The sequence below is a fragment of the Anas acuta genome, chromosome 5, assembly GCF_963932015.1.
Source record: "Anas acuta chromosome 5, bAnaAcu1.1, whole genome shotgun sequence".
Classification (NCBI taxonomy): domain Eukaryota; kingdom Metazoa; phylum Chordata; class Aves; order Anseriformes; family Anatidae; genus Anas; species Anas acuta.
The window spans coordinates 7,065,554-7,086,955 of record NC_088983.1 but is presented as its reverse complement, the minus strand read 5'-3'; the positions used below and the strand labels follow the sequence as shown (position 1 = coordinate 7,086,955).

Below are 21,402 nucleotides of genomic sequence, written 5' to 3'. Positions count from 1 at the left end.
AAGCTGCTCTCCCCATGGTTTTGTATGGTTCCCCTGGTGCCTAATAAATTATGAGGCCAGCCGTGGGCTGACAGGGCGTATTATATTTGTGGTACTGCTGAGAGTAGACAGTTTATTCTGTGAAGTCCTCAGTGTGTCCTGGGAGCTGTTGCTGCTGCAGGTAGCCTCTGCAGGTAACCTCTAGCAAGTGGGATTTGCACAGAAAGTGGGGACAGAGGTCTGTTGTGATACCTCACACACCCTCCAAACAGCTCACTCTGACCAATGGATTTCTTGCGTGAGTTGCTGAGCTTAATTACCACATAGATCTACAACTTCTCCAACACAACTGAAGAAAAAGGGCGAAACATTACAAAGCTGAGATGTTGAACACCAAGTTCTCTGCTGGCTTCCATCATTGCTTGCTGGAGTTGACTGCCAGTTTCAGTAACTCAGCATGACTTTCAAATATAAAAATGAGTTTCTGCACCTGAATTCTCACTCCCTTACACCTTTCCACCACAAGACTGGGAATGCCAGCTGCAAAGCACCCAAAGCCATAGCTGGGGAGAGAGAACTTCTGCCAGTTCATTGGGATCATATGAATGGATGCCCATAGGCTTCACAGGGAGCAGGCAGAGCTTTAGCACTCACCTAAGAGGGAGTTTTCTCTCCTAGCCCAAAAAGGGATCAGTTTTGTCCAGTCTAGAAATAACAGTAATGATGTCATAGCTGTTTTGCACCGGAGATAGCACTAATTTTATTTTTGCCTCCCCTTCTCCAGACAGGTTTTTGTCTTGGCTTGCACAAAAAGGCTCCCCACGAAGCCCCTGAAATGCTGTGAAATGCTAAATAAAACTCCCTGCATAAGGTCTTTCTTTTCTGTGCAATTATAAATCCATCCATCTATTGTTTTCCAGCAAACACTTCAGAAATGCGATAATACCCAAACATGCTGGCTCAGCATGTGATAATCATTGCAGTACTGCAATTCCTAGATTTACCTTGCTTTTAGTGCTATTTTGGGGCTACCTTCGAGGGCAAGGAAACTTTGCCTGTAGGTAAGAGTTAAATTGTACACAAAGGGCAAGAGGAACTTGGTGGAGAATTATTAATCCCACTTGTTCTAGTTAAAAATAACCCCCAGCCTGTCACTTCCAACTTAATGATAGTTGATTGACTTTGCCTTTTCTAATTGTCATCCAGTCGCTGTGATTAGCAAGCTGCCTTGGTTTAGGTCTTGTGAAAAGGAAGTCTGGAAGAGCGATTTTTTGAGGAGCTGATTTACATATATGCCAGAGGTGGGAATGGTTGTCAGTAGGGACAGGGGTATTCTGGGAAGAACCTGAAATAAGCCAAGTCCCCTGTTGTTGCACTTCTGAGCAATTTGCTGAAAGGCAAAAAAAAAATAGTGAATTTAGGAAAGAACACTTATTACTAATCCATGTTTTTTCCTCCTATTTTCACTTTTCAGTTTCCACAGCCCCTGGTCTTAATTTGTTTACCTTCTTAAAGGTAACAAAACAGAATACAGTTTTCAGATGTAAGATACTGTTAGAGCATAGCATACTCAGTGATTAAACTTTTTAAATTTTAAAATTTAAATTAAACTTTTTATTTTTTTTTTTAATTTTAAAATTTAAATTAAACTTTTTAAATTTTTTTAAATTTGTTTCTTTTAACTCTATTAATTAAACTGTCAGTGATCCTTAAACTTCAGGCCTCCCCTTGGGCTTTCAGCTGATGGTTAGATTGTTTTATTGGTATTCAGCAGAAGACATTTCAGTTGATGGAAAGATTTTGTATAGAGCTTCCTACCTAAATATTTCTATTGGTCTACTGTATATCTGGGGCAGGCAGCTTACTTTTCTGCCCTCTGAATACACAGCCCTCTTGGAAATAGTCTGTTGGCCTCTGCTTTGTTTTTGTTTTTTCTATGGAGGATGCTCCTGTTCCCACAGGAGTAGGCTTTGGCTTTGTCTGACAGCCCATAAGACTTTCTAAATGGGATATTTCTATTGGTCAGCTGAAGTGTAGCATTTTTATCAAGATCAGCTTTGCTTTCCCATTTGTACCAATCACTTGCCCCTTGGTGCATGGGCATGCAGGTCTCCATCTCCATGTTCCTTATCAGAGCATCCTGACTTCTCAGCACTTCATTTCTGGGTCTAGCTCACCGTTTGTACTGATTCTGCCTTCCTCAACTCCTGCCATTGTAATGAATTTCCATCTCCATCATGTGTCTAAGGCAAATCCATTTTTAAATGGAACAGTTGTTGGTAGTTCAGAGCAGCTCAATTATGAATGACCTCCATCCCTCTCCCAGGCTGTATTAGCCCTCCTGCCAAAGAAGGCTGCAGTAGGAAGGTAAATGGAGGAACTGAATCATGCATGCTTTTCATGTGTTATTAATTATCCCTGTTTCCATTTATAAAAAGTCATAGCCAATAACTTCAAGATGTTCTACAAAAGTACATGAATAATAATTTACAAGCACAACCCAGCCATGCATTAATATACCAAACAGATGCCTGGCTGATCAACACGAACCATAAGCTGTATCTTAAAGCATTTGTCAGAAAGTTTGAACCAAGGCCCTGTGGTCCATCAGTAATGTGTCCCTTTGAAGAGCTTCCTCTCAGACCAGTTATGCTCAAATTCAGTCCAACGTCTGCAGTTGCTAATAAGTAAGGACTCTGTTGAGACACAGATTGACCTTGCAAAATCCCCAACAGCTTTGTTTAACGTTGTTATAACCTGCTTGTGGGCAGATGCTCTTGTCCCATGGATCAGCCATGGGTGGAATATCTGGCACAGCTGCACATCTTTAGCACATCCAGCACCAAAGGGTAGGTGCCAGACCCCGCTGAGAAGATTCAGCCTCCTAGTAGTGTCTGAGCAAGATCTTCCTGGAAGAAGGTGACTGAAGAAATGGTGTCTACTGTGAGAAGTTAGGGGATAGCTGCATTTTTCAGGCAGCAGAAAAATTTCAACTCAGAGGAAAACAGAGAGGATGCTTTAGCCAAGGTCCCAGAGGTCACAAGGAGCGCTGGGAAATGAATGCAGCGTCTGAGATGAAAAGGTAACACAGCCAGAGATCTGTACTTCTGTCTGGTGTCGCTCTGCATCATTGCAGCACCATTTATCGTGTAGCAGCTGGTGTTTTGTTAATTGTGTGTGCACAGGGAGTGGTAGAAAGGATACAAACAGTGTGTAAACAGGGTGCAGCATAGTCACTAATGGGGAACTACAGAATCATCAATGTTATTGATTGCAAAGACCTGTTATTTGTCCAAGTACAGTTGTCTTTTTTTTTTTTTTTTTAATAGTCCCAGGCACGGACAGGGGACAAATCAACTGGACTGACTCCAGTTTTACAGGAGGAGGTCATTTCTGATCACTTTTAAAGCCAGATTTGCCAAAGTATACAATACTGAGGATTATAAACTAATTTGTTTGGGTCTGGAGCAATGAGATAAGCTAAGGCTGCAAAAACAGCAGGCTCAGCCCCTAAGGAGCATCCTGTGTTAGTGCCTAAATGCATGGATAGGAGTGTAAAACAGTGTTGATGAGCTTTGCAGAGATCCACATCTAGAAAAGAGGCAGTGACTGTGATGTTGGTATTAGGGAAGATCACCAAGAATCACACGAAGAAATTTGAAGGAACTTTTCCCTGAGAATAAGCTAAATGCTGGGACACAATAGAATGATACCCACGAGTAGGATATAGCCAGATCACTAAAATCCTCCCCAGCAGAGCCTTAGCTTACTGACATGAAAGCCCGGGGATTGATTTAATGCAGTCAGCATGTAAATGGGAAGGAAATGGCTCTTCACCACACCATCTGTTTATCCCATCCCCATACCCCCACTAGTTAACTCTTTTGTGCTGTCTCTTCCTTTTGGTGATAATGTTCAGAAATAAATGCAAAGCTCACAAGAGTCACCACTTGTTGTGTTCCTCAGTCACATCTTCTGAGGTTAGAAATGGTCCCTTTGGGGATAGTCGGCACATTCAGTCCTCCCTGGGTGTTTGTTAGGCAACCCATTGTGTTTGCCTGCAAGAAGCTCTGATATGACTGTCATCAACAATTTTAGTTCTGTGCAAATAGCCTTTGTGGAACAGGACTCTTCTTTCTGTGTTGAGGTTTGTCATGGCCACCGTGGTATTTCTGTGCCATTGGAGGTACCTCTCCAGTTGGTGGATAGCTCTCCTCCAGGCTCTTCTGGCCGTGGGTGGTTTCCCTTGACTTTCTGCCCCAGAAAGGAATAGATGTTCACTTGTTCAGATTCAGGTACCAGGAAACATTGCCAATATCATTGAAATGGAGTCTTTGCTCTTTAAAAAAGTTTTTATTTGATTATGACATAAATTGAAGGCCCCTGGTCTGCTGATGGTTACAGATGTCTCTGAAAAACTGTTTCCTTTAATCTCTTGAGCTAAAACACTTTCAGTGGTAGCTCAACACCAACCACTTTTGGCTAAAGGGAGATTTTATCCTTGGTGTGGGTTGCACATTCTCCTCACAGAATATTTCTCCTTGTCTGGATACTTTTCAATGTTTGTGTGCTTATGTCTTGGGTCTTTTTTTTCTCCCCAAGAGATTCCTCCCCACTGAAGCACTAGCTGGGAGCATATTAAAGGCAATTACAGCATGTTTCAACAACCAGCACTCCTTACTCACATGCTGCCAACTGAGAGCTCTCAGCTGGGAAAATTTTAGCTCTTGCTGAGTGAGATGTTTCACTTGAAGAATCCCAGGGATACTTGTTAAGGTTATTTCAGAGAGCATTTTGTAGTTAAACGAGGTATATATTAAAAGTTTAAATAACCTTTTGGTCTTTTTTTTTTTTTTCTTCTGTTAAATTGAGATTTCTCAGTGGCTTAACTGAGTTATTTTGTGTCTGTTATGCAGTGGGCTGACCCTGTCTTTCAGTTAGTGAATGATCTGCCAGAAGTGTTCATCTTTGCTGAGTCTTTATTTCAGCTTAAAAGAATTGCCAGGTCACACTGGTGGTGTGTTTTGTTTTGTCCTGGCATCTCTGAACGGAGAAGCAGAAGAATGGGCTGGTGAATTGCCCAACTCATTCTCCCTTGCAGTGTCCCTCTGGCTTCATTTGCAGGGTGTCCCATGGGAAGGTCAGCATGGGGATATGTCCAGCAGTCATTTGAGCTTGGGCTTCATCCAAAAGATCTGTGGAAAGGGGGTGATCACTGGCACCACTTACCTTCCACTACCCAAAAGCTAGACTTGGTTGACTGGCAGATTCAGTCATCTCTGTTAGAGCAATAGGCTGTATTTATGGGTCAAGAAGGAAAAAAAAAGTAATGTTTGGCTGTCTGAAAGCAGAACCACCATGAGGTTTGGACCTGAAAGCAGATTAGAGCAGATCTACACCAAAGCTAATTTATCCTGCCCTTCTGCAGGACAGATACTAACTACTATGCTACACCAGGGATCTTTGTACCCTTCTCTGTTGTGTGTCATAGAGTTACTCTCCCTTCAACCCTACAAGTGTTTAAAATATCAGGTCCTTGATTGGGTTCTAGAAGCAAAATAGAAACAAGCAAATGATTGCCCATCTACCAGCCTAAATCTGCTCCACTCAAGAATATTGCCACGTCTGTGAATTAGCTTGAATCTGGAATCAGTGGCTCTCCCCACAAATCTACTAATAGTATTGTTGTTACTATTGTAATAGTCTCCACTATTGGTTCTGGTTCAGGTGAGGAATGTCTAACAGTGACAAAGCAGCACATTTGATGTCTGTTTCGTAATATGGATAGATGCAATAAGGTCTGATGCCCTGGCTTTTTGAGGTACATAGGCTTCCCATTGTCCTTTTCATTCGGGTCTGTTGTTCATATGTTCTGCCCTTTAAAATTATTTCTTCATTTCTGACTCATCGTTTCCAAACAAAACTGATGGTGTTCTACAATGCATGCCATTGGAAATACATTGTTTTAATTGAAGCTCCCACTGTAAAAGCTTTTCAATAAATTAACAAAACCTTGAAAATGATGAAGTGAATGGATAGGGCAGCTAGTAGTATGTTCCCTATAAAACCAGAGTTTCTGAAAGCCAATTAGAACGTCTTCACTGTCAGAAACAAGGCTGATAGGGAGGGATGGTTTAATTTTTTAGACCAATTGGCGTAGCTGAAAAAATCTACAAGCTTTCAGTTGCAAATCCCTTTTTCAGGTCTGAAGACTTCAGATTAAATTTCAGGCACTTTCTAGTCTGTTGAAGTAATATTTAGGGGAAAAAATAATGATTCCAATTAATTTAAATTTCCACTTAAAGTGGAAGGAAGCAAAAGCTCTTCTTCTGCTGATGTGTTACTTTGTGAATGGAGGGTCTCTTAGGCGCTTATTGAGACTGGTCTTCAGACAGAAAACAGTAAAAGGCAAAAACACAGACAAAAAATATGAATTCTGCAAATGCTATGAGCCCATATTCTGTGTGGCTTTGTGCTAGACATATGCAGGAACACCGGGTCTGTCACAAGTAAGGCTGGCCAGAAGCCAAACATGAAGATTTTGACATTTTTTCATTGTAATAGAAGCAAGACCTTCAGAAAACGTTCACTAAAGCAACAGAGATAGTGCTGCCTGCCCCCCTTCCTGCTTCCAACACAAAGCTGAACAGCAGTAAAGTTGTCCTGGACTGGATTTAACTGCAATTAAAGTTAACCCCTTCCAACTCTCAGCTATTTGAAATCTAGGTCTGTAATTCCCAAATTGGACAGCAGTGAAAAGAAAGTCTGTTGTTGAAACTAAATAGAATATTTATATGATATTGACCATATGGACCCTTATATTTGTATATTTGTGTATTTAATCTATTTGAAGCATGGATTTTTCTATTATGGGGGTCTGGGCTGCCAACCTCTGCTCCCTCCCTCTCACGTCCACCAAGGAGCTCAATGACCCTGGGCAAGTGGTATGACCTCCCTGTGCCCTGGTTTTGGCATCTGGCAAAAGATACAGCACCACAAATCCTCTCCCATATAGGGAAAGAAGAGTGGTGGATTAGTACTGCATATTATTATTGATGATTGATTTTCTGTTCCAAGCTAAATCAGGCTGAAGAGCAGCTTGAAAAGTCTTTTGGCACTTTTCCCTGTCCCAGAGAGCACCATTTCTGCAGTCCGCCCCGAGCTCAAACCACCCTGCTGTCATCCAAAGGCTTTGAACTATCTTTCCCTGTTTATGCTCAGAAGCATATCACTCTTAGGAGATACTGTGCTGGGCAAAGGGAAAGCTGCTTTCTTTGAGGAGTTTCTTTCTGTAATCATCTCGAATAAAATGCACAGACCATAACTCATCCGCAGCGCAGCAAAGCCTGAATCAATTGACAGTGCTGCATGCTGACATTTCACTAGGCTGTTGCCAATAGCAGGTATTGATCCAGTGGCCAGTATAAGTTTGTGAGGACCAGGTCTGCCTGATCTCGTTGGAAACTGTCCTCTTGAAGAGGCACTGCCTGCCGGTGAGTGCATCACACCACAGCCAGGCTGGGAGGCAATGGGAAGCTCCCTTCAGCTCCTGAGCCCTGGGGTTCCTACTGGTGGTGTGCTGGCAGGATTGGTGGTAGCAACGTGGTCATGGTGCTCCACTTGGTGATATGTGTCACCAGTTATTTACATCAATGTGGAGTCTAAAAAGTTGTGGAGGGTTTTGGTGTGGGGTGGTCTTTGCTGCAGTTCTCCTCCAGATCCAGTGGAAGAGCTAAGTACTATGCCTGATGTATTTCATACAGAAAATGAACTAGGTCCTGATTCAACAGAATATTTCAGCTCTTTGGTATTTAGTCTTCGTACTGAGTTCAGTCTAAGGTTTAAGGTCCTGGAAAGGAATTGGGAAGCTAAAGCAGAGTTTTGTTGTCCCCCAGTTGTGATGAGAACCCCATAGAAGGAACTGTGCCTCTTTGGGTCACAGTCACAGGTAAGTCTCTTCAGAGGCAGCATATTCCTGTCTGCAACAGACTGACCCTAAATTATGCCTGCAGTAGGTCCTAGTAGAAGTATGCCTTAATGCATAAATAAAGCAGTCTTGCTGGTTCATTGTTTAAAATAACTGTCTGTATGTGGAAGAGGCATTTTGCTGTCTTTGGAGGAATAGATCTGAGTCTGGCTGTTCTGCAACATGCTAAGACATCTGCTGTTTGGTTACAGCAATGAAAACAGAAAACAGTGAGGGCAAAGCAAGAAAAAACGTGATTATTTTCAATTCTAGCGCCTTGTTTAAAACCTGTGGCAAAGCTGCCCATATCCAAAGGTGCTCAGTGCCCTTCTTCAGCATCCTTTTCCTAGCAGGAAAACAGGACCCAGCAGGCATCAGATATAGCAGCTGTGCCCGCAGCAGAAGAAAATCCATGCATTGTTTTCCCCTGGTGTGCAAAGAAAGGGGGGCCTCCATAAGTGCCAAACGTATGGACAGAAGGTGCTCAGGTTCTGGGTGACTCAACAGGCTCCTGATCCAGGAGGCTCACCTGTTCTCAGAAAGTGCTCTTGTGGACGTTGTGAATGTATGTGGTTGTGGAAACAGAATAAGGAGCTTTGATGTTTCTTTTGGAAATCTGACTCCTTAGCCTCAAAGCTCAGTAAACAGTTAAATGTGTAATCACATCATTTTGCAGAATCAGTGCCCATCACCCAAGCTGTGTGACTTGCCTGATCTTTCCTTGCTAAGCAGGTGTCAGTGCTACCCTGAAACGAGGTCTGACAGATCTATCAGGGCATTGGAAAGGCCCTCATGTACCATTGTACATTTGTTGTGCGCTGCCTTGAATGCCTCAGCACAGCAGACTTAAGTTCTTCTTCCTGAACTGAAATCATAGGAACAACGTCTGTTTTTTTATTTTTTTTATTTTATTTTTCTTATGGCTTCTCTTATTAATGAACTGCCTCAACTTTGGCATTAAGACAAAACACTGGCCTCGCTCTGTTACCAGCTATGAATTCTAGTCTCTCGGTTGTAAATAGTTAGCAGTGATGTAGGGATTTCCAATTAACTGCAGAAATGATGGCAGTATCATTATCCTCTCTTATGCTGGGAGGGATGGATACACAAAGTGACAGTGTGATTTGCACAAGACCTCCCACTTGGCCAAAGGCTGGACCAGCAGAATAATCCATCCTCCCGAATCCCAGTCTAGTGCTGTATGTGTCGGGCCATGATGTTCTTGGGAGGTGACGAATGGACTTGGATGTCTTCCTGCTTCTCTCCTCTTCCTTTTTCAATCCAGACTTGAGAAGTAAAGCTGGATGACTTCAGATCCATATGAAATAGATGGGGCGAACTCTCAACCATTCTCTTTTTAATATGCATGCTCGTTTGCAAATGCAGATCAGCCTAATTGACTGTCAGCATGCACAGATGTCTCTCTGCAAGAGTAGTTGGGTACTGTGCAAATTGATTGCGAACACAAAATGGAACCAGATTAAAATTTGACCTACAATATTCAATCTCTAAAGCACGGAGCAAGCAGTAGCGAGGGGATGGAAGTTCTGGGCTCCGGAGAATTGCTAAATGGCTGTTTTGGGGTTCTTCTGAAGAGTCTCTCCCTTTCTACATGACCAGCTTTTTTTTTTTTTTTTTTTCAGATCAGCAGCTTGGGGAACACAGATCTATATTAAGTAATGATGAAAGGATCAACCTTTTTCTTGCCCATAAAATGTGATTAAATTTCCCTTGAAAGGGTTTTTTCAGCTTCACAGAAATAATTCTTCTTGCCCTGAAATGACATCACTTTGTCATTTGTATTGGAAATATTCACCTCTCTTACAAGTCAATTCAATAATCAGTTATGAGGAAACGAGAATTCAGTTTCTCCATAGGAAAATTAAAATGTGCTTGGTAGCAAGCTTTTGCTTTTGCATGCTGCCGTATCTCTGAAGTCAAGATCAATAGAAATTTGCAGAAGGGTTATTATTTACTGTTTCTTTCAAGCAGCCAGTAGACCAACCTACAGAAATCTTCTTTTCCTCCAAAATCCAGCATGAAAGACTGTTTAGTGAAACGTTCCTATCCCAGAGATTAACTAATTGCTCAGCAGTCAGTCATTTTCACTGCACAGCCAAAGACAGTGATTCCTTTCCCACATGCAGATGGAGCAGCGGTTTAACAAAAAGCAGTTCCTGGGACAGGAGGATTAAGGAGAATTTACTGCATAGCAATTAAAACCGTTGTTAGAGCAATTTGTTTTTGAGGCTGAGTTTCACATCAAAGTAAAGCTATCTGTCTGAGGAGTGTATAGAGCAGAACAATAAAGCCATCATTTCAGGCCATCCATTCTGCAGCCTCGGTCGGAGTGCAGATTAATAAAGTGAGCTAAGAGGACAGGGAGATTTACAGGAGTAAATTAGGTGAAGCATCCTAAATGCAGTTTACATTTAGAAAGAGGTGCTCTGGCTTTGATCTCTGCTTGCTCTCGCTTATTCCAGCTTCTGCTGCCCTCCCTTTCTGCCAGGTTTCTCATCACTGTCAGCCTCAGCAGAGAGTTTCTGGCCATGCTTCTTGGTTGCAGAGACTCTGGCCAGCACAGGACACCACGGTGAGAGGCTGTTCTCATGCACAAGCCATACCCAAAAGCTGTTGATGGAAGATGGATTGGTGCCAGTGCTCCTTGCTGGCTCTTTGCTGGTGTTAGCTGGCCTTGCTGGCTCGGTCTTCCCATCGGGGCTGTCTGCTCAAACCTCCTTGCTTTGCCTTGACCTAGGAGGAGGCATTGCTCCAAAGTCCACCCTGGTGTTAAGAGCCAACAATGCATCTTGTGGGCAATGCTGCCATTGACCTCTCTGTTTTGGAAAGGTAGGAAGCCTGCAATGAAATAGGTTTTCAAGGCAGAGAACCAGACCAGAAAGTGAATCCATCCACAGTGCGTTCCAGCAGTTTTTGCATCCTTCCCAAAGGAAGGATTGAATTGACACTGCCTGTTCAGGTTTCTCTGGCTTGATCTGTGGCTCACAGGCCAGACTTTCAGATGAAGGACAAATACAGAAGGCCCATGGTCTTCTATCACACAGCTGCGTTTCACAGCTCTGTGAGCCCAGGGGTCCGGTTTCTGTTGAATTACAAACAGAAAGACTCACGCTAGGTTATTTCACGTGTATTCATATCTTTCCCTTCTTTCAAGAGTTAAACTTTTAAAATGTAAGTTCATGTAAAATAAAAGGAAAAAAAAAACCTTCTTAAAAAGTTACATTAAAAAATATATTTAATTTCTGAAAAAATAATTTTAAGAAATTTTTACCCTGTAAGTATCAACAGTGTATCGTGTTCTCTGTGACCTGCCAAGGTTTAAAAAACTTTGCTTTTTGACCTGCCAGCCTGGCATGGTCCTCTGTGCAGTCATCGCTCATCTTCCTTCTGCAGCTTTTAAAATAATGGTGCTTATCTGGAAGGACTGGCTGGTGGCTGGGGCTGGGTGGGGAATGTATCCTGGCTGGGAACTGGCAATACCCCAGCATGCTGGAGGGAATAAAAATAGCATCAGATGAAGGGTAAAATGCACACACACACACACACAAAAGCTTTAAAGGAAAGCTTTCTGAAAAGCCTGCTCCGAACCCTGACATTTGCACTGCTAGAGGCAGGGGTTCAGATACTTCTTACCCAGCATCACACGGAAGGTGTCTGGATCCAAGTGACTTGGACAAAGCTCCCTTTTTAGACACGGAAGACAAACAGGCATTTCAGGGTACAGCGTGTCTGACCTGTTTTAGCAGCAAGCTGCAGGTGAAATGACTCACAGCCTCCAAGTTTTCTTTCCCTAGGCTGTGCGTGGCTGCCAGAGGATGAGTCCAGTCGCAGACACTGGCTTTGTTAGGTGAACCCCGGTCTGAGGGTCTGTGCTCTGGAAGCTGGGTGTGTTTTGTGCTTTGTTCTTAGAAGCAGGAAAATAGCACAGTTGTCTGAGCACAGCATGGATTAGGTTATCTCATGTCCAAATCCTAGGGCTGACACAAATTCGCCTCCCTTGTTAGCATGAGAAAAAATGGCAATTACTGTTCTACGATGCACTCCAAGATGTGAAAATGAATAGTGTTGTTTTTTTTTTCAAACATCTTTGCAAAAGTTTGTTTTATGTTGATCGGTTTAGGCATGAATTAAGCATTCATTTGTATTATTTTCAATTGTATTTGTTGCCTTTTTTTTTTTTTTTTACCGTTGTTCCCAAAGAAAATGAGGTATACGTGATTGCGGTATTTGTCTGTTATTGGTTGTATCATCAAGAACTTTCAATTCCATTTGCCCACTTCAGCTAAGCTTGTGAGATGGAGGAAATCTCAAGGATAATTAAATTCCTAAAAAAAAAAAATTGGTTGCTGGGTAAAGAAGAAGAGATCTAAATTACTGCTTCCATTAAGGAAAAATCAAGCAGATCTCAGCTGTTCTGCGGTGCGTTCAGGAGTGGCTGGTCAGTGGGGATCACCTGGCTGTGCTCGCATTCCTGTATGATCTCAGCATGCAGCTCCTGCCAAGTGGGATCGCCCTGTGGGAGGGCACAGGGCTTATTGTGGTGCTTGCATACAGAAAGGGCAAGTGATATACGTTTTAAAACAGGCTTTACTGTGTTGCACGGATATCTTAGTTTGGCTGTTAATACACAGAAATACATGTTTCTATGTTGGGAACGTAATATAAAATACAATTACGATTTTGAAGGAAGGGGTAATATTGTCTTGTAACTACCTTCCATGATTTTACCTTCAGTTTTTGAGCTGACCATCTCAGAAAGAAGGGTGAGGCACCCTGCTCACTGCCAAGGTTTGGTCTTGTAGCTACCATGTTCTGGAGGAGAGGAGGGGGACACAGAGTGGGAAATGGGGACTTCTGAATTATCTCGAGCCAGCTGCAAGCAAGCCTTGAGCTCTTCAGTGTGGTCAAAAAATGGGTGTTTTTCTGTAATACAGTCTGCATTGCTGAAGCTATCTTGGAAAGTTCCCTCTTACTCACACCGCACATTCCCTCTGCTGCTGCATTTTCCAGTTCAGGTCTGGAGCTGTGCTGTCAGGTGGATCGCTGGCATGGTCCGGGTTACAAAGAGCCCTATTTATTTCTTCTAATTTATTAATCTGGATCATTTCACTGATCTGATTTTCAGTGCTGCAGGGGAGGGGCACAGTGAATTGTCACCAGGGCCACAATATTGAATTAAAGTGCCTTCCAGGTTGCTCTTGTGTTAAATAAGAATAAAATCAGAGTGTTCCAGATAAACACATTGGGTTGTGAGTTACCAGATGGGAGGACTTCTACAAGACATTAAATACAGACAGGATAGTTACCTCTGGAAGAGATATTTCAGTGGTGACCAGCACCCACCTCATCCTGCCCATTAATGACTGCAGCACCAATGCAGCTGAATGGCGGGGCTCTCCATCCTGCTTTTCATGGCCATATGTAGCTGTGGGGTGCTGAAATGTGGTGTCATCTTTGAGTTTCAGTTTCTGGAGCCGAGTCAGGCCAGTTCTCACGGGACAAGGTGTCCCCTTGCTGCAGGACTTTGAACTCTCTTCCCAATCAGGTACCTTTGTAGGATGCATCAGTCTGGGCACCCAGTGTTTATTAGTCACTGGGAAAATCTTTACATTGATAGCTTCATGAGGCTTCCCCTCTCCTTCCCTCAGTGCACACCGGCTATGTTCATCACCATCACAACTGTGCCCTTTTGTGCAGGTTTCTATGAGGACGAATGTATGTACACCACTAACAGCAGCAGTGGGACCTTCTAGGAATGGGACACAATGATCTGTACTCAAACATGTGCCACTTTTATGAACTTACTGTAATTCTTCAACATTAATTAATTCACGTACTTTAATTAATTTGTCCTTGGGCTGACTTACTAAGAGGTCTTTGCAAATTGAACAAGGTTGTAGAGGGAGGATTTTTGAATTAGCGGTACAAAAAAGGCAACTGAAGACAGGTGCCTTTCAAAACATCTGAAAAAGACACAGGTTTACCAATTAATTCTGCAGTAGATCAGGATGAGGCAGCATTAAGCTGGCTGCCCAGCCTCTCATTGCTGCTGCCCACCTCTGCACGTATACAAATTGGCACCCCATGGGAACGGCTCCAGCAGGAACATGCCCATTGCTTCAGCTTTCTGACATCTGCTAAGGTGCCCCTTTGGAACTGACGATGGGTTGGGGTCACCAACACGGTGAGTTACTTCTCATTGTGGTGTGCAGGGAAGGGAGATTGGGATTAAGATCAAACTGAGAATCTCAGGTCACCATTGTCTCCTCTCTGCCTGCCTCATAGGTTCCTCAACCACTGCAGTTCCCAGGGCCGACCATTAGTTAACTTTTACTTAACCTTTGGCAGCTCAATAACTAATGTCATCCCCATTCCCCTCCCTCCTCAAACAAATACATTAAAAGAAAGAAAAACAGGAACCTAGTCTCAAGGGACAGGATTTGTGATGCATTGGGGCGGTCTTTCGCAATCCCATCCGTAAAGGAAATGAAGTTTTACACTGAATCCCTGTCACATTAATGAATTTAGCCCTTGCCAGGAGACCCAAGTGTGGCTCTTTACTCCTTGAGATGTTCTCTGCTCACAGTTAATTCAGTTTCTTCTGACTAATTCCTTTGGGGTTTGTGTCTGTTCCCAGGTTATATGTTTCGACAGGCCTATGTGTAACCTCGCTGAAAAGGGTCAGGGACAACTGAAATAGCTCATCCAATTAAAAATTTGAAAATAAGTCTCACTCAAATCACTGAGAAATGTCAGATTGCAGGAGGTGTTTTTCTGGGCTTATTTATAGAGAAAAATAGCCACCAATAGTTATTAGACAATTAATATAATAAGGCTCTGTGTAGACACATTTAATCCTAATCTGGCTTCAGTTAAACCACTGTGGAAGTGGATTAAATCCATCCACAAGAAAACAGTCCTCAATATGGAAAAATGTAGTGCAGAATAACTATCACTGCTAGAATTCAGATCCTAGCTTTTTTCCCAGTTCTTTGCCTGTGTAAGCAGAACTTTCTTTTCTTTTACTTGTACATATTCTAATGATATTGATATCGAGTAGTCCTGACTAAGACTGGATTTCTGCTGTGCTAGGCTTGGCAATCCCTTCAGTAGGGGTGGACATCCTGGAATAGGGACAGTCTCCATGGGGTGACTCAGGAGTGAAGTGGTTTCCTCCTGGTGACAGAGTGGTTCAGCAAATGGAGGAGGGCCAAGTCCCTGGTCACCAACGTGCTGTAATCTCTCACTGTCTGCTGGGACCGTGGAATCATAGAATCATGGGATGGCTTGGGCTGGGAGGGACCCTTAAAGATCATCTAGTCCAGTACCCCCAGCTTGAGCAGGGACATCTTTCCCTAGATCGGGTTGCTCAAAGCCCCGTCCTACCTGACTGAGCTCTTTCACTGATGGGGCATTCACAACTTCTCTGGGTGACCTGTTCCAGGGTCTCACCACCGTCACTGTAAAAACTGTCTGCCTTATATCCAGTCCAAATACGGAGAGATATGGTCAGCCTGTTAATGCATTTCAGAGTGAAAAAGCAAATAGCAGTCGCCTATGAACACATCCAGTTTTCATCAGAAAGCTGAGGGGGAGCTGGGTGCTGTGAATCCACCAGCAACTGCTGCCTTTAAAAGATGTCTGCATTGGAAATACAGCTCCAGTGAGGTCAGTCCTGAGCTCACGAGTCCCAGCAAACCCCAGGATCACCCAGTCCCTGTGCTGCTGCAGAGTTCAGCAGGCTTGCTTCTTCAGAGGGGCTGCTGGTATCATTCCAGGGTGTAGCACTTGCTATCACAAACAGAGAAAGAAGAAAAGGTTTACCAAAGAGCTCTACCAGGCTCCCCCCTTGGTCCTAAAAGAGGCTGAAAGAGGTGACAGCCGGATGTCACCTCGGCCACCTGTCCCCACGACATGAATGCATTTTGCTTCCCCTGTGCTGAGGGGCTGCAGCGCCAGGCTGTGGACCCCAATGCCTCTGGGCTCAGCTAATCCGAGTGACATCCAGCTCAGAGGTTCTGGGGTGAGGCTCTGGCACAGAAAAACGCAGCAATTTCCTGGCTTTCAGCAGGGCCCACTTCAGGAGTGTGAAGTACAGACTGTGTCAAATTAGCAAAGCCTTGGCTTTTCTTTTGCAGAAGGCAGCAGCAGCAGTCACGGGCAATTATATTCTGTGCAGGGAGATAGCCTCTGGATAGAGACGTTTTGAACAGAGAGGAGGAAGGGGAGAAATAAAAAAACAAGAGTAGGCTGGGGGAAAAGAAAGGGAGATGAGGAGAGTTTCCAGTGAAATGCAGGTGTTTTGAGAGGAAATTAAAAACCACTGCTGTGGGTTTTGTTGTTATCACTCTGGTCTTTACAGACAGCTGGCAGTGTAGAAGTTGTTGGAGTTACCTCAATGCTCTCCTGACCACGTATTCACTTCTGTGTGGGACATGGGAGCATGGCCAGGCTGCAGGCAGCCGCCAGCCCTGCAGCATCCCCAGCCACCTCCAGCTGGGCACAAGCTGTCTGGGGAGAGGAGGTTGCTCAAAGTATGAAACACGGCCACGGCCTAAGAGCAGGGAAAAATTGCACAGAGGAAGTTTTCCCCACCCCAGATGTTTCCAAGGCCCCAAGCATGTTGGCCTGGCATGGAGGAGCACAGTAGGATGAGAGAGAAGCAGGGAAACCGAGCATCTTCCCCAGGACACAGCTTGGGGACACAGCCTTGTCACTTGCCAGAGGTGCCACGCTGCCTGCCAGGGAGAGAAAGGCACAAACAAAGCAACACAACCCACCTTCCAACCCTTCATTTAGAAAATGTGGCTTCAACACAATCTAATCACTTACTTTTTCAAATCAAGGGCAACTTCTCTTGCATTTCTTCGTTGTCCCCTGTGGCTTGCCCGAGAGAGCTGCTCCATGAGGGTAGGCACTAATGAAGAGGAGCTGCCAAATGAGTGTATGTGTTGCTGCATCTAGGTCAGAGAGTCAGATGAAAGTATCTTCCATGTTTCCCTGCTTTTTTTTTTTTTTTTTTAACTGGGCTTCTAATAAACATGTTAACTTTCAAAATTATTATAAGCAGCTGAATCTATCAGCAGCGCACAAGAATATTACTTAGGGCATTTGAAAGCTCTCTAATGAAGCTTTGAAGTCCAGCTCATCCCAGATTCATGCGGGGAAGGAGATGTAGCCACAGTCCTCTGCCTGCTTCTGAAGATGTGAGACTTGAAAGCAACTATTTCTTTGCAAATGTGGACAGGTGTGAGAAGCCTCTCTTAAAGAAAATCGATACTGAAATATGGGTACTCAAACGGATACTTCAAAATCCACATCTCACTGTCACAGTGTTTTGTTTGTGTATCGCAGTGGCTTTCTTTTACTTTTGTACCAACACTGTCCCTATACAGCCCATATTTGCATCTTACCATGTGCTCCTTTTCAATTTAGTACCATCAGCTAGAGAGACAGAGAGTTTCCCTATCCTGCCTCAGTCCCATATTTAAGAAAACAGAACAAAACTTTTTGTAAAAAAGGACCAAAGATTATTTGGGAGTAACATGCATAAAATCAACAGAAAGGTTTTAATTCTGCAGATCCTTCCACAGCTCGAGGCTCGGATTCCTTTTTTCCTTTTGCTACAGAGAGATTCTGAAGGGTGAAATAGAAGCAGCACCAAGTGCCTTCCTCCACATATTAGACATAAAAGCTGTTGTGCTGCTGTGTGAAGGCACACGACACGGCACATGGGGAACGTAATTGCACCTTCCAGCCACCACTACAACAATAAGCAGAGCTAAAAAGTAGTCCACACATTTGGATTTTCTGCCTCTGGAAGGCTGCGTGCATTGAGTTAAACTTACGGCCATGCAGTCTCTGCTGAATTGCTGTTTCATTTTGATCTGTACTAAAGACAGCAAAGGAGCAGCTATGAGTGTGAGTAATGGGTAGGTGCGTATCGCTGCGTATCACTCTATTTGGGTTCTTGCTCGCTTGCTTTCTTCTCTTTGTTCAGTTTCTTTCTTTCTGGCATTGTCAGGGTAATTTTAGTTCTTCAGGGCCATGTCTTCTGCATCAAAAACACAGGTAAAAAACACTTTAAATCTATACCTTTAAGAACATATGCATATGTGTATGTACACCGCTTATGCAGTGGCATATATCAGAGGTCACAATGCTTTGATCGGCTTCATTTGAATTCATTGTAAGAAATTGAGACAGAGAGGAAGGAGAAATGCCTGATTACCCCTAGGGATCTTTCTGTTTCGCCATCTTCCAGTAACATTTGCCATACTGTTGCATTTGATTTCCTGTGATTGACTGTTTTGGATTTATCCCCCTTAGATCATCTTCCGGAAAATCAGCGATGTCAAGAAGGAGGAAGAGGAGCGCCTGCGCCAGAAGAACGAGGTGACGCTGAGCATCCCTGTGGACCACCCCGTGCGGAAACTCTTCCAGAAATTCAAACAGCAAAAGGAGATGCGTAATCAAGGCTCAACCCACATCGATCCAGAAAGGAACCAGCTTCAAGTGGAAAGCCGGAGTGTGCAGAATGGGGCCTCCATCACAGGCACCAGTGTGGTCACCGTGTCTCAGATCACCCCCATCCAGACGTCCCTGGCTTATGTGAAAACCAGCGAGGCTGTGAAGCAGAACAACAGGGATGCGATGGAGCTCAAGCCCAATGGAAATGGAGACCAGAAATGTCTCAAAGTGAACAGCCCCATGCGGATGAAAAACGGGAATGGGAAAGGGTGGCTTCGGCTGAAGAACACGATGGGGACCCATGAGGAGAAGAAGGAAGACTGGAACAACGTCACAAAGGCTGAGTCGATGGGGCTGCTCTCGGAGGACCCCAAGTGCAACGACTCGGAGAACGGTGTAAATAAAAACCCACTGAGGAAAACAGACTCTTGTGACAGTGGAATAACAAAAAGTGACCTTCGCTTGGATAAAGCCGGTGAGACTCGCAGCCCCCTGGAGCACAGCCCCATTCAGGCTGATGCTAGGCATCCTTTCTACCCTATTCCTGAGCAGGCCTTACAAACCACGCTGCAGGAAGTCAAGCACGAACTCAAAGAAGATATCCAGCTGCTAAGCAGCAGGATGGCTGCCCTTGAGAAGCAGGTGGCAGAAATTTTAAAAATATTGTCTGAAAAGAACGTACCCCAGGTCTCTTCCCCCACGTCTCATTTATCACCCCAGCGGCCCCCCCAGATACCCTGCCAGGATATTTTTAGCGTTTCAAGGCCTGCATCACCTGAATCAGAAAAAGATGAAATCCACTTTTAGCATATACCTATGTGTATATATGTATACAGTATATATGCAGAGGTGTATATATACCTTTATACATATATATGTGTGTGTATAAGGTAAATATATATACATATATATTTTCACTTGCATCCAATATGACTTGAACACACCAAGGATTTTGATATGTAAATATTTGCATGTCCAGCTGGATTCTGGCCTGCCAAAGAAAACAATTATTAACATAGATATTGCTTGTATAATATGCAGTTGACTGCATGCACACTTTACATTTATTTATAATCTCTATTATGTAATAAAAGAATGACTTTTGTTTAACAAAGGCAATGTACTATTTAAAGAATCAGGGTCTAACCTGCCAATATTGCCATGACAGTTTTGATCTCAGGCTGGGTGAATTGAGCTTTTACTTCCTCACTGTCTTTTCTGCCGAGTTAGACAGTAGGTTAACACGACGTGGCCAACACGTTCAGACTCCAAGTAGTACTGTTTCCTTGTATCATTCCATTACAATATACTGTATATTTGGTGATAAATTCCCCCACTCCTCTTGAAGGGAGGGCTCAGCTCAGTCGCCAGGGAAGGGCACCGTGTCGGGTGCTGGGGTAAGATCACTGGAATTGATTCGTGTGGGTGTTGTGCATGCACAGCCTTTTATTTCGAGTATCCTCCTGCTCTTTTAACATCATAAGTAAGACATAGTAGCAGTGATTTATGTAAGGAAATGAAACAAACAGAACATCTCTCAGCTGCACGCGCTGTGTATTTGGGGGTAATGCCTTTCTCGAAAGCCTCCTTTTTACGGATGACATTTTTACTGAACTGTTAGCGTGACATTATGCAGAATCTCTTTGCAGCACTTAGCGACAGTGTCCGCTTCTGTCAGTATCTTCATTAGGATGTCCCGTTTTTTGCAGAGCAGAGGTTGCTCTCTGGCTGTCCCCTCCCCGTTGCCCCTGGCAGAAAAACTTTGCACGAGATCTGAGCAAGGGAGAGAGCAATTGTGCTTCAGCTCCTCAGGAGCCGTGTGAGCAGATTTGGAAGCCTGAAGTTAAAAGGCTGCAGTTAATCCCCCTCCACTCTTTTCTGAGGCTGTTTATCAGTCTGAAACTACCTTTGAGAAAGAGAAAATTACCAGTCAGGATGTGAAGTTGGTGATGGTGAATTTCCCTTTAGCCTGAGGCATTCAACGGCGATGTTTGGGTGGGAGAGTGTTTTGTGGAGATGAAGTCCATCCTCGGGAGCTGCCTGCTGCTCTTGCCATGGCATTTGAAGGTTCTAGTGGCTGGGGTGTTGTGATCCAAGTGCCAGCTTGCAGTGCCCACACAACCAGTTGTTGGGCACATGAGGTCTGTGTCGGGTGCTCTGGTCCTCTTCTTGGCTGGCTCCCATCAGCATCTCCCCCTCCTGAACCATGTTCCTATTTCCACCAGCTAGGCTGGTGCATCACCCCTCACGATGGCTGTGCAGGGCTGCAGCAAGACGGGCTTTTGCATAGGCCCCTGATTCTTCTGTTCTTGGAAGCTGAGATTTTGGATTCTGCCTGGGCCTGCACTTGAGTGTGGTGGGTTATTTACTTCTCCATTTGCAGCGAGTGAGAATCCAGACACACATTTCTCATGGCAGAAATGGCCATTGTGGCTTCAGAGTCAATGCTGGTACAGCTGGAGGCTGGCACAGCAGAGTTCAATGGCTCCTACAGAGAAGGATATCCCCACCACACTTCAGTGGCCTCTGGCATCAAGGTCCCATGTCTTCAAAAGTGCCTCGAGTAAAACATATTTGTACAACAAGGCATTGCTATCAATCAGGTAAACAGAACAGATGTTTATAATTAGTGGGCATCTTTACCAGACATCAATGCCAGACATTTCACTTCATATTAGGAAACTAAGCTACACTAAAAAAATTCCTGAGAAACCAAAAAGTAAAAAATAAAAATCAAACAACAACAAAAACAGCAACATTTGTAGTAGTGGCAATTAGTAACCTGCATCTTAGGGTGATTGTATTTCCTACTGTGAAATCCAATCCCGTAAACTCCCAAAAGATCACAAGAAAGCCAAAGAAGTCATTTCTTCTGTTCTGTCAGTTCATGGAGGGAAAACAGTGATCTTTCCAATTTGCTGTTCCTTTTGGGCCCATTTCTGCCTTTCTTCCAGTCCCTTTCTCCA

General features: G+C 43.9%; 1 protein-coding gene across 1 annotated transcript in view; it reads left to right on the top strand.

The window, feature by feature from the left end:
* Nucleotides 1-19,555, top strand: part of KCNH5 (potassium voltage-gated channel subfamily H member 5) — a 152,701-nt gene extending 133,146 nt beyond the window's left edge. Inside the window, exon 11 of the mRNA XM_068682495.1 lies at nucleotides 18,296-19,555. Coding sequence (XP_068538596.1) covers nucleotides 18,296-19,243 — 948 coding nt within the window. The 3' untranslated portion in view covers nucleotides 19,244-19,555. The remainder of the gene's footprint in view (nucleotides 1-18,295) is intronic.
* The last annotated feature ends 1,847 nt before the right edge of the window (nucleotides 19,556-21,402 follow it).